This window comes from Ursus arctos, unplaced genomic scaffold (genome assembly GCF_023065955.2).
Source record: "Ursus arctos isolate Adak ecotype North America unplaced genomic scaffold, UrsArc2.0 scaffold_6, whole genome shotgun sequence".
Classification (NCBI taxonomy): Eukaryota; Metazoa; Chordata; class Mammalia; order Carnivora; family Ursidae; genus Ursus; species Ursus arctos.
Genome location: NW_026623078.1, coordinates 7,908,318 through 7,924,560, shown reverse-complemented (window position 1 = coordinate 7,924,560; position 16,243 = coordinate 7,908,318). Strand labels below are relative to the sequence as shown.

Below are 16,243 nucleotides of genomic sequence, written 5' to 3'. Positions count from 1 at the left end.
GGTTCTTATCAGAGGATCTGGCAGCACTGTGATAGCAGTGTTTACATATCCACCTGACCCACCCAGAGGCCTGCAGGACAACTTCAGAGAGAGACCCACAGGGAACTCTACAGTGAAATGGTGACATGCGAAGGAAAATAACATAGGTCAGAAACTGGAGCTACATAAACTAAAGAAAGAGCATTAGAGAAGGAATAAATGAAGGTGAAAGAAAATCTTTTACATTTGTTATTCTAAATTAATCTAAAATATAATAGTTTGTTTAAATAAAAATAACAACAATGTATTCAGTTGACTATACCTTATGGATAAATGAAGTGAATGTCAGCAATGTTCTAAGGAATGGGAGGGAGGAACTGAGAATATCCTTATAAGATACCTGTACTACCCCTGGAGCAGGAGAGTGTTATTTGAAACTGTACTTGATTGGTTGGAAGTGTACTAAAGAATGTTTAAAAAAAGTGTTAATATGCTGAGAGAGAGGAGAAAATAGAATCATAAAATGCTCAGTTAAAACGAGAAAAGGCAGAAAAGGTGGAAGATGAAACAAGAAACAAGACCAATGAATGGAAAACAATTATAAAGATGATAGATATTAATCCAATTATATACGAGTATTGACTTCAAATGTGAATGGTCTAAAAACACAAATGAAGAGAGACTATCAGAGTGGACAAGAAAACAAGAGCTAACTCTATGTTGTCTACAAGAAATCCATTTCAACTGTAAAGACACATAAAGATTAAAAGTAAAGTTATAAAAAAAAGATATACCCTGATAACACTAATAAGAGAAAGTTAAAATAGTTACATTACTTTCAAGCAGAGCAGACTTCAGATCAAGGAAAATTATCAGAGACAGAGAAGGGCATTAAATAATAATAAAGGGGTCAATTTGCCAAGAAGATATAACAATCCTTAATGTGTATGTGCCTAACAACAGAGTGAAAATATGTGAAGCAAAATGATAGCACTTCAAGGAGAAATAAACAAACCCACCATTATATTTTATTTATTATTCTTTGAGACATCAATACCCTTCTATAAATGATAGATCCAAAGGCAGAAAATCATAAAGACATAGTTGAACTAAACAGCGCCATCAATCAACTGGATCTAATTGGCATTTATAGAATATGCCACCCAATGACAGCAGAACAAACATTTTTCTCAAGCTCACATGGAGCATCCATCAAGATAGACCACAAAGTGGGGCATAAAATACATTTAAAATTATAGAAATCATACAGAAATCATACTAAGTATGCTCTTAGACCATAATGAAATTAAACAGAAGTCAATAAAGAAAGATAGCTGAAAAACTCCCAGATAATTGGAGATTAAATAATGTACTTCTAAGTAACACATGGGTCAAAGAATAAATATCAAGAGAAATTTTAAAATATTTTGAACTAAATGAAAATAAAAACACATAAAAAATGCTTAGAGAGAAATTTATTCTACTGTATGCATATACTAGAAGATATCTAAGATCAATAATCTAAGTTTTCATCTTAGAAAAAAAGAAAAGAGAAGCAAATTAAAACCAAAGCAAGGAGAATATAAGCAATAACAAAAATTAGAACAGAAATCAATAAAATTAAAAATAAGAATTCAATAGAAATTTAAAAAACCCAAAAGTTGGTCAATAAAAGATCAATAAAAATTGATAAACTTCCAGCTAGGCTAATCAAGAATAAAGAAGAAGAAAAAAATTATTTCTATCAGAAATGAAAGAAGGGCCATCATTACTGATCCCATAGAAGTTGAAAGGACAATAAAAGAATGTCAAGAATGACTCTATGCCCCCAAATTTGCTAAATTATGTGAAATGGACCAATTCCTTGAAATACACAATCTATCAAAACTCACACAAGAAGAAATAGATGATCTGAATAGGCTTACATCTATTATAGAAATGGAGTCAATAATTCATAATCTTCTAAAACAGAAAGCACCAGGCTTCGGAAGTGTTCACTGGTGAATTCTACCAAACATTTAAGGAAGAAATGATACCAATCCTCTACAATCTCTTCAGAAAATATAAGCATAAAGAATACTTCCTAAACTCATTCTATGAGGATGGCATTACCCTAATACAAAACCAGATAAAGACATTACATGAAAAGAAAACTACAGAATAACATCTCTCAAGAACAGAGATGCAAAGTTCTTTACAAAATATTAGCAAATCTAATCCAACTATATATTAAAAAAATGTAACATGACCAGATGTGGGATTTATTCCAGGGATACAAGGCTGGTTCAATATTTAAAAAAAACTCAATTAATGTAATCTATCATATTAATGGACTAAAGAAAAAAACATATGATCATATCAATAGATGTATAAAAATAATTCGACAAAATCCAACATCCAGTCATGATAAAAACTTTCAGCAATCTAGGAACAGAGAAGACTTCCTCAATTTGGTAAAGAACATGTACAAAAACCCACAGGTGGAATAAACCAATAAAGAAGCCTTAGAAAGGGATAAAGAAAGGGGGGGGGGTAATCAGAAGGGGGAATGAAGCATGAGAGACTATGGACTCTGAGAAACAAACTGAGGGCTTCAGAGGGGAGGGGGGTGGGGGAATGGGATAGACTGGTGATGGGTAGTAAGGAGGGCACGTATTGCATGGTGCACTGAGTGTTATACGCAACTAATGAATCATTGAACTTTACATCAGAAACCAGGGATGTACTGTATGGTGACTAACATAATATAATAAAAAAAAAAAGAAAGAAAGAATAAGGCAGATCCAATATAATTTGTATCACAAAAAAATCAAGTTTACATAAGATGATTAATAATACTCTACATTTTCTTTTTAAAAATTTCAATTTCTATGTGACACTTTTGTCATAAAGCTTACACAATAAATGTATAGCAGAAAAAAAAAGAAGCCTTATGTAGGAAACAGTTAATTAAATCTAAATGATTAGGGCGCCTGGGTGGCTCAGTCATTAAGTGTCTGCCTTCGGCTCAGGGTGTGATCCCGGCATTCTGGGATTGAGCCCCACATCAGGTTCTTCTGCTGGGAGCCTGCTTCTTCCTCTCCCACTCCCCCTGCTTGTCTCTCTCTCTCGCTGGCTCTCTCTTTCACTGACTGTCTCTCTCACTGGCTGTCTCTGCATCAAATAAAAAAAATAATAAAATCTTAAAAAAAAAAATCTAAATGATTAATATGAGGGTCCCAGGACAATAGCTGAGAGAAAAGCAACTAGTCAAGAATGATTTGGAGGGTATCATGGGGAATCCCTCCCATAGAGGGAGCTGTAGAAGGAACACTCCAATGATTTGTCACTTTTTTTGAGATTTGGGGCGGGGGGGGGGGGGGGGAAGGATGTAGTGAAGACAATGCAAGGAAAATAAAAGTCAATATAAAATTAATGAGAAATCACACAAGAAAGAAAATAGAAGTGTGATATATTAGTTTCCTGTGTTCAGTGAAAAAATATATATATATTCATTTTTATATAATAAAAATACCACTGAAAGTCAAACTGTAGAAAAAGAAAAGAAAATCTGTAGACAAAGTGTTCACTCTTAATTATGGTTATAGAACAGAATATCATCAATCTTACAGATATAAAGTATAGAAACAACTGCAGAAAGGTAGAAAGTGTAAAGTAAAAGAAGTGTAGAAGAGCTAACATGTTTTCTTTAAAAATATGGAATGAAGAGAAACTATCTTTAGCAGAAAGAATGACAAACAAATAAACAAAACCCCTACAGCCAACATCATACTTAATGGTGAGAGAATAGATGCTTTCCCCTTAAGATCAGGAATAGAGCAAGAAATTCCCTCACACTATTTCTATTCACTTTTATACTGAAAGTACTAGCTAATAAAATAAGACAAGAAAAGTAAATAAAAGTACATGAATTAGGAAGAAAGAAAAAACCATCCTTGTTCACAGATGACACTGTTTTCTATGTAGACTCCAAGATTAAAATATAAAAAAAGCTTTTTTTTTTTAATATATAGGAACCGTTTCCCCATATACTTGCAATGAACAAATGGAATTTGAAATTAAAAACACAACACCATTGGGGCGCCTGGGTGGCTAAGTTGGTTAAGTGTCTAACTCTTTGTTCTGGCTCAGGTCATGATCTCAGAGTCCTGAGATCAAACCCCACTTGGGGCTCTGTGCTCAGCGTGGAGTCTGCTTGAGATTCTCTCCCTCTCCTTCTGCCCCTCCTGTTCATGCTCTCTCTCTCTAAAATAAATAAATTAATTAAAAAAAACCCAACACACCATCATTTACATCAACACTAAAACAAGTAAAATACTTAATTGCAAATGTAACAAAGTATGTACAAGATATATACGAAGAAAACTTCTTAAAAACTCTGCTGAAAGAAGTCAAATCTAAATAGATATCCATGTTCAGGAATAGAAAGACTCAATAGTGTTAAGGTATAAATTTTTCCTAAATTCATCTACAGATTCAACACAATCCCAATCAAAATCCCAGCAAGTTATTTTATGGATATCAACAAATTAATTTTAAAGTTTATATGGAAAGAAAAAAGAACGCCTAGAATAGTCAAGACAGTATTGAAAAACACAGTTGGAGGACTGATACTACCCAGATTATTCATAATATCAAAAACAGACATCAACTGATGAATGGATAAACAAAACTTGGTATATCCATGTGATGGACTATTAAGTTACAAAAAGGAACAAAATGCTGATAAATATTATAACCCGGTTGAATTTTGAAAATGTTCTGCTATATGAAGGCAGCCAAAAACAAAAAGAACACATATGATTCTGTTCAAATGAATTGTCCAGAAGAAGGAAATCCATAGAGACATAAAGTGGTTAGATTAGTGGTTGCCACAGGCTGGACAGAGTGGTCAGTGACTGCTAATGGACATGAGGTTTCTTTTTGGGGTGATAAAAATATTCTGGAACTAGTTAGTGGGGATACTTGCACAACTCCATGAATATACTGAAAAACACTGAGCTGTACACATCCTGCTTTCAGCCCAGGTCATGATCCCAGGGTCCTGGGATCGAGTCCCACATCAGGCCCCTTGCTCAGAGGAGAGCCTGCTTCTCCCTCTCCCTCTCCCTGCCTCTCCCCCTGCTTGTGTTCCCTCTCTCTCTGACAAATAAATAAATGAGATCTTTAAAAAAGAATAGAATGCAACTTCATTTTCAAAGCCACTGAGATGTCAAAAGACAAAATATAAAACAGGAGGTAGTGGCACAACATTGTGAATGTACTAAACACCAATGCATTGCTCACTTTAATTTTTTTTTTTTTTTACTTAAGTATAATTAACTCATGTGTTATATTAGCTTCACGTGTACAATATAATGATTCAACAATTCTATATGTTGGGGCACCAGTGCTGTTAGTTTTGTACACATACGAGTCTCAAGCAGACTCAGTCGGTTAAGCATCTTGCCTTTGGCTCAGGTCATGATTTCAGGGTCCTGGGATCGAGCCCCACGTTGGGCTCCCTGCTCAGCAAGGAGTCTGCTTCTCCCTTTCTCTCAGCCCCTCCCCTCACTTTTGCTCGCTCTCTCTCCCACTCTCTCAAATAAATAAAAACCTTCTAAAAACAAAACAAAAAAACAATTCTATGTTACTAAATGCTCATCAAGGTAAGTGTACTCTTCATCCTCTTTATTTATTTCACTCATACCCTACCCTCTTCTCCTCTGGCAACCACCAGTTTGTTCTCTGTATTTAAGTCTGTTTTTTTGGTCTCTTTTTTTCTTTGTTCATTTGCTTTGGTTTTTAAATTCTATGTATGAGTGGAATCATATGCTATCTCATATGCTTTCTCTAATTGACTTATTTGGCTTAACATTCTACCCTCTAGGTTCTTCCCTGTTGCTGCAAATGGCAAGATTTCATTCTTTTTTCTGTCTGAGTAACATTCCACTACATGTAAATACACCACATCTTCTTTATCCATTCATCTATCAGTGGATACTTGGGTTACTTCCATATCTTGGCTATTATAAATAATACTGCAATAAACTTAGGGGGGGGCAGATATCTTTTTGAATTAGTGTTTTTGTTTTCTATGGATAAATACCCCATAGTGGAATTACTGGATCATATAGTAATTCTATTTTTAATTTTTAAAAAAAGATTTATTTATTTCTTTTTAGAGAGAGAGAGAGAGTGAGAGAGCATGAGTGGGGGGAGGGGCAGAGGGAGAGGGAGAAAATCTCAAGCAGAATCCCCACTGAGCAGAGAGCTTGATGCAGGGCTCAATCTCATGACCCCAAGATCATGACCTGTGCCAAAATCAGGAGTCAGACATTTAACCGACTGAGACATCCAATCACCTCTTATTTTTAATTTTTGGGGAATCTCCATACTGTTTTCGACAATGGCTGCACCAATTTCCATTCCCACCAGCAGTGCATGAAGGTTCGTTTTTCTCCACATCCTCACTGACACTTGTTATTTCTTGTATTTTTGATTTTAGCCATTCTGGCATGTATAAGGTGATATTTCACTGTGGTTTTGATTTGCATTTCCCTGATGATTTGTGATGTTGAGCATTTTTTTATGTGTCTTTTGGCCATCTGGATGTCTTCTTTGGCAAAATGTCTATTAAGGTCCTCTGACCATTTTTTAATTGGATTATTTGGGTTTTTTGTTGTTGAGTTATGTAAGTTTTTAAATATATTTTGGATATTCACCCCTTATTGGATATGTCATTTGCAAATATCTTCCCCCATTCAGTAGGTTGCCTTTTTATTTTGGTGATGGTTTTTTTTTTTTTTTTTTTTTTTTTTTTTTTTTTGCTATACAAAAGCTTTCTATTTTGGTGTAGTCCCAATAGTTTATTTTTCCTTTTGGTTCCCTTGCCTGAAAAGACATATCTAGAAAAATGCTGCTATGGCCAATGTCAAAGAAATTATTGCCTATGCTTTCTTCTAGGAGTTTTATGGTTCCAGGTCTCACATTTAGGTCTTTAATCCACTTGAATTTATTTTTGTGTATGATGTAAGAAAGTTTTCCCAGCACAATTTGTTAAAGAGTCTTTCTCCACGCCATATGCTTGCCTCCTTTGTCATAGGTTAACTGACCACATAAGCATGAGTTTATGTCTGGGCTAGCTGTTCTGTTCCCTTGATCTATGTGTCTATTTTTGAGCTAGTATTTTGTGCTAGTAGTATGTTTTAATTACTATAGCTTTGTAGTTACCTACAGCTGGGATTGTGATACCTCCAGCTTTGTTCTTCTTTTTTTTTTTTAAGATTTTATTTATTTATTTGACAGAGATAGAGACAGCCAGCGAGAGAGGGAACACAAGCAGGGGTTGTGGGAGAGGAAGAAGCAGGCTCATAGCAGAGGAGCCTGATGTGGGACTCAATCCCATAACGCCGGGATCACGCCCTGAGCCGAAGGCAGATGCTTAACCGCTGTGCTACCCAGGCGCCCCATCCAGCTTTGTTCTTCTTTATCAAGATTGCTTTGGCTATATGGGGTCTTTTGTGGTTCCACACAAATTTTAGGAGAGTTTGTCCTAGTTCTGTGAAAAGTGTTCTTGGTATATAGACAGAGATTACATTAAATCTGTAGATTGCTTTGGGTAGTATGGACATTTTAACAATTTATAAAATGTTTATAATTTAATATTTTGTAAATCCCACTTATAAATTATTTTTTAAAAAATATGAAGTTCTTCAGAAACTAGAAAAATCAGATCTTCTCTTTCTCCATAAGAATCTACACATTCTCCTCTTTTTGCATCTCTGTGGCATTCACTGGCTATGGATAATGGGTTAGGTTTCAGACTCTCCTTTAGAAGCCAAATTCTTCAGGTACGTATTTTCTCATAACACGGGTGCTACAGGTGGTGGTGATTCTTATGGTCTTATAATAACAGGGTCCCATAAAGCTTTTTTTAAAAGATTTATTTATTTGAGGGGGGCAGAGCAGAGGGAGAGAATCTTAAGCAGACTCCATGCTGAGCACTGAGCCTGAAGCAGACTCAGTCCCATGACCCATGAGATCACAACCGGAGCCGAAACCAAGAGTCAGATGCTGAACCGACTGAGCCACCCAGGCGCCCCAGGGTCCCATGCAGCTTAAGCAGTGTGGGTGGATGGTGGTCCCTCTCAAATGTGGGGCAGAGAACACTGCTGGGAGGCTGCTCCCACACCCTTCTCTCTCTTTTGAGCCCCCGACCAATCCTGGGCTCTGGGAGAGGTAAGGGGTTGGGATGAGAATAGGTGGCAGCCAGTGAAGAGAACGAAGGTGGAAGGGAGGCTTCTGGAGGTGGTGGAGATGTGCAAAGGGCAGCAGGCTGTGGGCAGAGTGACAAGGACAGGTGCATAGTGCACCTGCTGCAGGGCATGTGTCTGCACTGTGCACTGTCCTCACAGCCTGTGCCCAGGGGCCCAGCAGAGGCAACTCTTGGAAACCCCCACAGTCCACTTAGCCTCTGCAGCTTCCAAACAGCCTGTCAGCAACTAATCCAGCTTTGTACCATAGTCTATCTTTGGTGCTGACAGAATTGCTTCATTTAAGACAACAAATTGATCATACAACCTCCTTAGCATGTCTGGGAATAGCAGAACAAGACAGAGCCAGCTCCATCCCAAGAGGGACCTGCCTCCTCCAACACACAAAGCTTTTATAACTGCCCTTGGCACCTCTGTGGGTTTTCCATACGGCCTTCATCTGTCTGGAAGACCTTCACCACTCTGTCTGACAAATCCTAACAGTCCCAAGGCCACCTATCTACTGCCTCACTTGTTCTTGCCCTCAGCCAGCCCTCCTGGTCTGTAGCAGTGGAAGCACTGAGATGTCATCCTTCTCCACCAGTCTGTGAGTGCTCCAAGCCCTCAAAGCCTCATGTGCATTATCTTATTTAATCCTCAACAGTGCTTTAAGGTGGATTCTATTAGCCCTGTGTTACAGATGAGAAAATGGAAGACCCAAATGATAGGTGGCTTGTTAGAGTCTGCTTTCTTCAGGACCGCTAGGTTATACTGCTCATTTCTCACTTCAATCACAATCTTAGTTATGTTTTGGTACTAACACTAAAAGATGTAGCACAGAAAAGAAAATCCAGATGGCCTCAACACAATGAATGAGTGCTCAATCCTACAAGCAGGCAGGGGAATGTGAATTAAAGCAACAACAATGGGATCAGATTTTGCTGTTCATAAAAATTATAAAAAGATTCAGGAATCTAGTAGCAGGCAAGGCTGGAGGAAATAGGCCCTCTTAGAAATTACTTTTGGAGGGGCGTCTGGGTGGCACAGTTGTTAAGCATCTGCCTTTGGCTCAGGGCGTGATCCCGGCGTTCTGGGATTGAGCCCCACATCAGGCTCCTCTGCTAGGAGCCTGCTTCTTCCTCTCCCACTCCCCTGCTTGTGTTCCCTCTCTCGCTGGCTATCTCTCTCTCTGTCAAATAAATAAATAAATAAATAAAATATTTTTTTAAAAAAAGATATTACTTTTGGAAATGAGAATTTTCGTATCCTTTTTGGAAATTAATATCTTTTAATATTAAGGATACACCAATAGTGTGGCCACTTTGGAAAACACTTACATATTTCTTCAAAAAGGCTAAGCATAGGGTTTCCCATATGACCCAGCAATTCCACCCCTAGATACATACCCAAAATTTGAAAACAGGTTGTTCAAACAAAAACTTGTCCATAAATATCCATAGCAGCACCATTTACAACAGCCAAAAAGTAGAAACAACCCAACGTCCATCAACTGATGAATGGATAAAACAAGATGTGGTGCATTCATACAATGAAATATTCAGCCATAAAAAGAAATGAAGTGCTGATACCTGGTACCTCATAGATAACTTTGAAAACACTATGCCAAGTGAAAGAAGCCAATCTTGAAAGACTACATAATGTGTGATTCCATGTATGTGAAATACCCAGAAAAAGCAAATCTATAAAGACAGAAAGTAGATCAGTGCTTTCCTAAGACCAGGGTAAGGGCTGGGTGGGGGAGAGCATAATGGGGAGTGACTGACAATGGGCATGAAGTTTGTTTTTGGGATGATGACAATGTTTCTTTTTAAAGACTTTTTTTTTTTTTTTTTTTAAATAATCTCTACACCTAATGTGGGGCTCAAACTTACAACCTGAGATCTGGAGTTGCATGCTCTACCGACTGAACCAGCCAGGTGCCCTGACGATGTTTTAAATTAGATTGTGGTGATGGTTGCACAACTCTGTGAATACACTAAAACATTTTAAATGAGTGAATTGTAGCAATGAAAGTTATATCTCAAAAAAGTTGGTTAAAAATACATGAATCCTAAGACCCTGAAATCTTTCTACATAGAAATCAGTAGAGATTCATATGAAGGATGTTTATTTCAATCTTGTTTATAATTGCAAAAACAGAGGAACATCTTGGATATCCATCAGCAGAGAGACAGTTTATTCATAGGAGGGAATATTATACAACTATTAATACCCTGAGTTACATCTTTATCTATCCACCTGGATGGACATCCCTGCTAGAGTACTAAGTGAGGAAAGCAAGTGACAGGATAACGTGTTTTAGAAAGTTTTGCAAAGTCACACACACGAAGGGGGCAAATGCATGTGCTTCTATGTACACGGGGTGCAGCACGGTATGTACACAGCAGGAAATCGTTAGTCTTTCCCTTTATTCATCTTTCACTAATTCCACTGGATATGCACTACTTTTATCACTAAAAAAATTTAAAAAGTTAAAAAAGAGTATTAACGCTGTGTTCAGCACCAGACTCACAGAGCTAACCAGCTACTGAAAAATCTCAGATGTATCAAAAACACCTAAACTCTCCCAGACAGCTTAGATTGTTCTCTCAAAGCTGGCCTCTTCCACCATATCCTACTCCATTAAACAGCTCTACCATTGCCTTGTTGCCTAAGCCGGAATCTCAGAAGTCATCACATACATTCTCACCCTCCATCTATGCCTTTCTCCCTCTGTACTGAATTGACTACCCAACCTGTCAGTTTCCCCCAACTAAACCCACTTCCAGATTTACTTCACCTCCTCCCTTGTCTCACATCTTGGGACTGGTGCTTGCCCTCCCACTGGTTACTACCCAAGGCCCTTTCCCTTCCATTCTGCTCTGCAGAGAAATAACCTGCAGTACCTGCCTCTCTGTTGATGACAGAGTACACTCCTGCAAGGGCCACCCACCTGGACAGTGATTGGCCCTTCAGCGTAATCTCTGGTCACTCCATCCATCCAGATGCCTTTCCTGCCCCCTTCCAGACTCTGGTACTCCCCCATTCTGCCCTGTCAGCAGACGTTATATGCCTTATTCTTTTCCTGTCAGATAGTCTTCCTACCCCAACTCATTCACCTGATTGGCTACTTCCTATCCTTCAGATCTTAGCACACGGCTCCTGTCCCTGGGGAAACTACACTGAGATTCCTGACAAGGTGAGGTCCCAGCAATCAGCACCTGGAGCCCTCGGAACATTGCAATTCTATACCTGATTCTGTGAACAGCTCATTGAGGTCTTTCTATACACAACAGAAGTCTAAGAGGCAAGAACCTCTTCTGATTTTGTTCCTTAGATATCCAAAGTTGGGAACAGGTCAGACATAAAAACTTGTTGAATAAATAAAAAGAATATGAAGTATCATATTAAAAAAATATAAATACCATTTCCACCAGGATTGACTGCCCACCTTGAATGCTGCAAATGGAGTTGACCTGAGTGACAGAATCCAGTTCATTGAGCTTCACAGGGCCAGTCAGTTCACAGGAGCGAGCACTGGAGTCCATACCCAAAAGGGGCTTTTGAAGCAAGAGGACACTTCGTGCAACACAAACAATCCGACCTGCCAACAGAGACACTTCAGGTTACTGAAGCACCGAAGAAAAAAGTGAGTTCTCCTGCCAGTAAAGACAGTGTCCTTTGCCAACCCCCCTGTGGGCAGAGGGCACAGTTTTGCGGACCATCCATTGTATCCAATGACACGTGCACTGTACGGAAAGGAAGTGCTAAAGCCACCAGTGCACTAAGCGGGGAAAGCACACAAAACCAGATTCAAATTCATTTTAGAAAGGTGAATTTTGTGGTATGCAAATTATAGCTCAACAAAATAAAATAAAAATATATAGTTTGGGCAGGATTCTAGTTTGATTCCTGGGAAAAAAGAGCTAACTAATCTAATTTATAATGTTCCAGCTTTTTGTTTGTTTTAAAAAATGATGTTCCAGGCAATGGCTTCAAGTGGCTTCTATACCTGTAAAGTGTGCAACCAAGAGACAATCCTTGAGTGACCAATGGCATCTTTCACAGGGAGTGTCAGCCCTGCAGGGGTTCTGGTTCTGTCCAGGTGGCCATGACAGGGACTAGTGAAATCTGAGGGCTGGAACCATGGGCCTCTTCCACTCCATGTGCCATGTCCACAGCTGGCTTCATGGAGGGGCCAGCAGTTCCAGAGTAAGGGAAAGCCACAATGCCATTTTATGGCATCTATCAGTCACCACTGGGTCAAAGCTGTGAAGAAGAAAGCATACCTTGGGCTCGGAGAGTGTCCCTGAAGAGAAAGCTGTGAGAGACAGCCCCAGTGAGCGCTTCCAGGACTTCCTGGCTCAACACACATGAGGGGGCCACACAGACTGTCACGGTTTTGGGGAGGCCAGAGTTATTCTCATCCTGCATCTGCAGGGTGACATCAGTCACCATCAGCCAAATCTCCCTTTGCTGCGGAGGAAGCAAACTGTTTAGCTACAATTCAAAGACACAGTCAAGTCTATTAACTTTAAAAGCTATTCTTCTATCCAAAATTTTAAAAAACCAATTATGTTAGATGATTATTACTAACAATTTTAGTTATCATTCCAACAAATATTTTCAAATATACTATAGATTATGCATATCTTGGTCACTAGCCCCCATTGACATGGCTGTGCCCTCAGAGCCCAAACCCTATACCTGTTTAAAGGGCTCTTTTACTGGGATATAATCTGCCCTTCCCTAGCACTTGTCCTTGAACTACTCAGGGAGATTTCATTGCTCTGTTCCTCCAGATCTCACGTTCCCATACCTAGGATGTTAATTACCATATTGTTTTATATTTAGTCCATACACATTCTTCTTTCCTGTTAGATGTAAGTTTCCTAAGGTTCAGACATTGTTAGGAACTGAATGTTTGTATCTACCCCAATTCATATGCTGAAGTCCTAACCTCCAATGTGATAACGGTAAGTAGGGTCTTTAGGAGGTAATTAGGTTACAAGCCTGGAGCCCTCATGATGGGATTGTCTTTCCAAGACATGAGAGAGTTTGTTTCCTCACTCTGCTCTCCACATTGTGAGGATGCAAGGAGATACCCTATCGTAAACCAAGAGAGCCCTCACTAAGAACCTGACCTGTTGGCACCTTGATCTCAGACTTCAATACTCCAGACCTGTGAGAAATAAACTGTTGCAGTTTAAGCCACGCAGTGTATGGAATTTTGCCATAGCAGCCCAAACTGACTAAGACGGGAATACTTGTTACTTGCCCCAGATTTTGTATAGGGCTCTAATATAAAGCAGGTATAAAATATTTGTTGTATCTGCAACAAATTCACTTTCACTTTTTGGGTTTTTTAAAATGTTTTTTTCTTTTTCATTTAAATACAATTTTGTTAACATACTGTATTATTAGTTTCAGGGGTAGAATTTAGTTTTTCATCAGTTGCAATATAAGACCCAGTGCTCATTACATCAAGTGCCCTCCTTAATGCCCATCAACCAGTTAACCTATCCAACCAACCACCTCCCCTCCAACAACACTCAGTTTGTTTCCTACAGTTAAGAGTCTCTTATGGTTTGACTCCCTCTCTGTTTTCATCTTATTTTGTTTTTCCTTCCCTTTCCTTCCCCTTCCTTTTCCTTCCCTTTCCTTCCACTATGTTCATGTTCTGTTTTTCAAATTCTACATATGAGTGAAAGCATGGGATATTTGTCTTTCTCTGACTAACTTATTTCCCTTAGCATAACCCTCTGGTTCCATCCATATCATTGTGAATGGCAAGATTCCATTCTTTTTGATGGCTGTGTAATATTCCATTGCATATTATACCCCACATCTTCTTTATCCATTCCTCTGTCAATGGACACTGCTCTTTTTACAGTTTGGCTATTGTGAACATTGCTGCTATAAACATTACATAGCAGGTGCTCCTTCTGATCACTATGTTTTTATCCTTTGGATAACTGCAACTGCTGGGTCATAGAGTAATTCTGTTTTTAACTTTTTGAGGAACCTCCATACTGTTTCCCAGAGTGGCTGCACCAGTTTGCATTCCCAATGGTGTTAGAGGGTTCCCCTTTCTCTGCATCCTCGCCAACATCTGTTGTTTCCTGAGTTGTTAATTTCATCCATTCTGACTGGTGTGAGGTGGGATCTCATTGTGGTTTTGATTTGTATTTCCCTGATGCCAAGTGATGTGCAGCATGTTTTCATATGTCTGGTGGCCATTTGTATGTCTTCTTTGGAAGACATCTGTTCATGTCTTCTGCCAATTTCTTGACTGGATTATTTGTTTTTTGGGTGTTAAGTTTGATACATTGTTTATAGATTTTGGATACTAGCCCTTTATCTGATAAGACATTTGCAAGTATCTTCTTCCTTTCCACAGGTTTCCTTCTAGTCTTGTCGACTGTTTCCTTTGCTTTGCAAAAGCTTTTTATCCTGATGAGGTCCCAATAGTTCATTTTTGCTTTTGTTTCCCTAGCCTTTGGAGATGTATCTAGCAAGAGCTGCTGTGGCTGAGGTCAAGAGGTTGCTGCCTGTGTTCTCTAGGATTTTGATGGATTCCTGTCTCACATTTAGGTCTTTCATCCATTTTGACTTTATTATTGTGTATGGTGTAAGAAAGTGGTCCAGTTTCATTCTTCTGCAAGTGGCTGTCCAATTTTCCCAACACCATTTGTTGAAGACACGGTCTTTTTTCCACTGGATGTTCTTTCCTGCTTTGTTGAAGATTAGTTTACCATAGAGTTGAGGTCCATTTCTGGGTTCTTTGTTCTGTTCCATCAAACTTTGTGTCTGTTTTTGTGCCAGTACCACACTGTCTTGATGATTATAGCTTTGTAATACAGCTTGAGGTCCAGAATTCTGATGCATCCAGCTTTGGTTTTCTCTTTCAGCATTCCTTTGGCTATTCGGGGTCTTTTCTGTTTCCACATAAATTATAGGGTTGTTTGTTCCAGCTCTGTGAAAAATGTTGATGGTATTTTGATAGAGATTGTACTGAATATGTATATTGCTTTGGGCAGCATAGACATTTTAACAATACTTGTTCTTTCAGTCCATTAGCATGGAATGTTTTACAACTTCTATCTTACTCAATTTCATTTATAAATACTCTATACTTTTCAGAGTACAGATTCTTTACCTCTTTGGTTAGATCCTAGGTACCTTCTGGTTTTTGGTACAACTATAAATGGGATCGATTTCTTGATTTCTCTTTCCTCTGCCTCATTGTTAGTGCATAGAAATGCAACTGACTTCTGTGCACTGATTTTATATCCTGGGACTTTGCTGAATTCCTATATCAGTTCTCACAATTTTTTGGTGGGGTCTTTTGGGTTTACTATAGAGAGTATCATGTCATCTGCAAAGAGCGAGAGTTTGAATTCTTTGTTGATTTGGATGCCTTTTATTTCTTTTTGTTGGCTGATCACTGAGGCTAGGACTTCCAATACTACGTAGAACAACTGTGCTGAGAGTTAACATCCCTGTCGTGTTCCTGACCTTAAGGGAAAAGTTCTCAGTTTTCCCCATTGAGGATGATATTCACTGTGGGTCTTTTGTATATGGCTTTCATGATATTGAGGTATACTCCCTCTATCCCTACACTGAGGGGAGTTTAACCAAGAAAGGATGCTGCATTTTGTCAAATGCTTTTTTTGCACCAAGTGAGAGGATCATATGGTTCTTGTCTTTTCTTTTATTAATGTGGTGTATCACACTGATTAACTTGCAGATATTGAACCACCCCTGCAGCCCAGGAACAAATCCCACTTGGTCGTAGTGAATAATCCTTTCAATGTACTATTGGATCCTATTAGCTAGTATCTTGGTGAGAATTTTTGCATCCATGTTCATCAGGGATATTGGTCTGTAATTCTTTTAGTGGGGTCTTCCATTTTGGGATCAAGGTAATGCTGGCCTCAAAGGATGAGTTTGGAAGTTTTCCTTCCATTTCTATTTTTTGAAACAGTTTTAGAATAGGCATTAATTCCTCTTTAAATGTTTGGTAGAAT

The 16,243-nt window shown here is 38.6% G+C and overlaps 1 protein-coding gene across 5 annotated transcripts in view; it reads right to left on the bottom strand.

The window, feature by feature from the left end:
• The window catches only part of SPIDR (scaffold protein involved in DNA repair), a 478,698-nt gene that overhangs the window by 12,973 nt on the left and 449,482 nt on the right, over positions 1-16,243 (bottom strand). For all 5 annotated transcript variants that reach the window (XM_057307780.1, XM_057307781.1, XM_044390348.3 and 2 more), the window contains 2 exons: positions 12,503-12,689; positions 11,665-11,817 (listed from right to left, as the gene is read on the bottom strand). In XM_057307780.1, the coding sequence (XP_057163763.1) occupies positions 11,665-11,817; positions 12,503-12,689 (340 nt within the window). The remainder of the gene's footprint in view (positions 1-11,664; positions 11,818-12,502; positions 12,690-16,243) is intronic.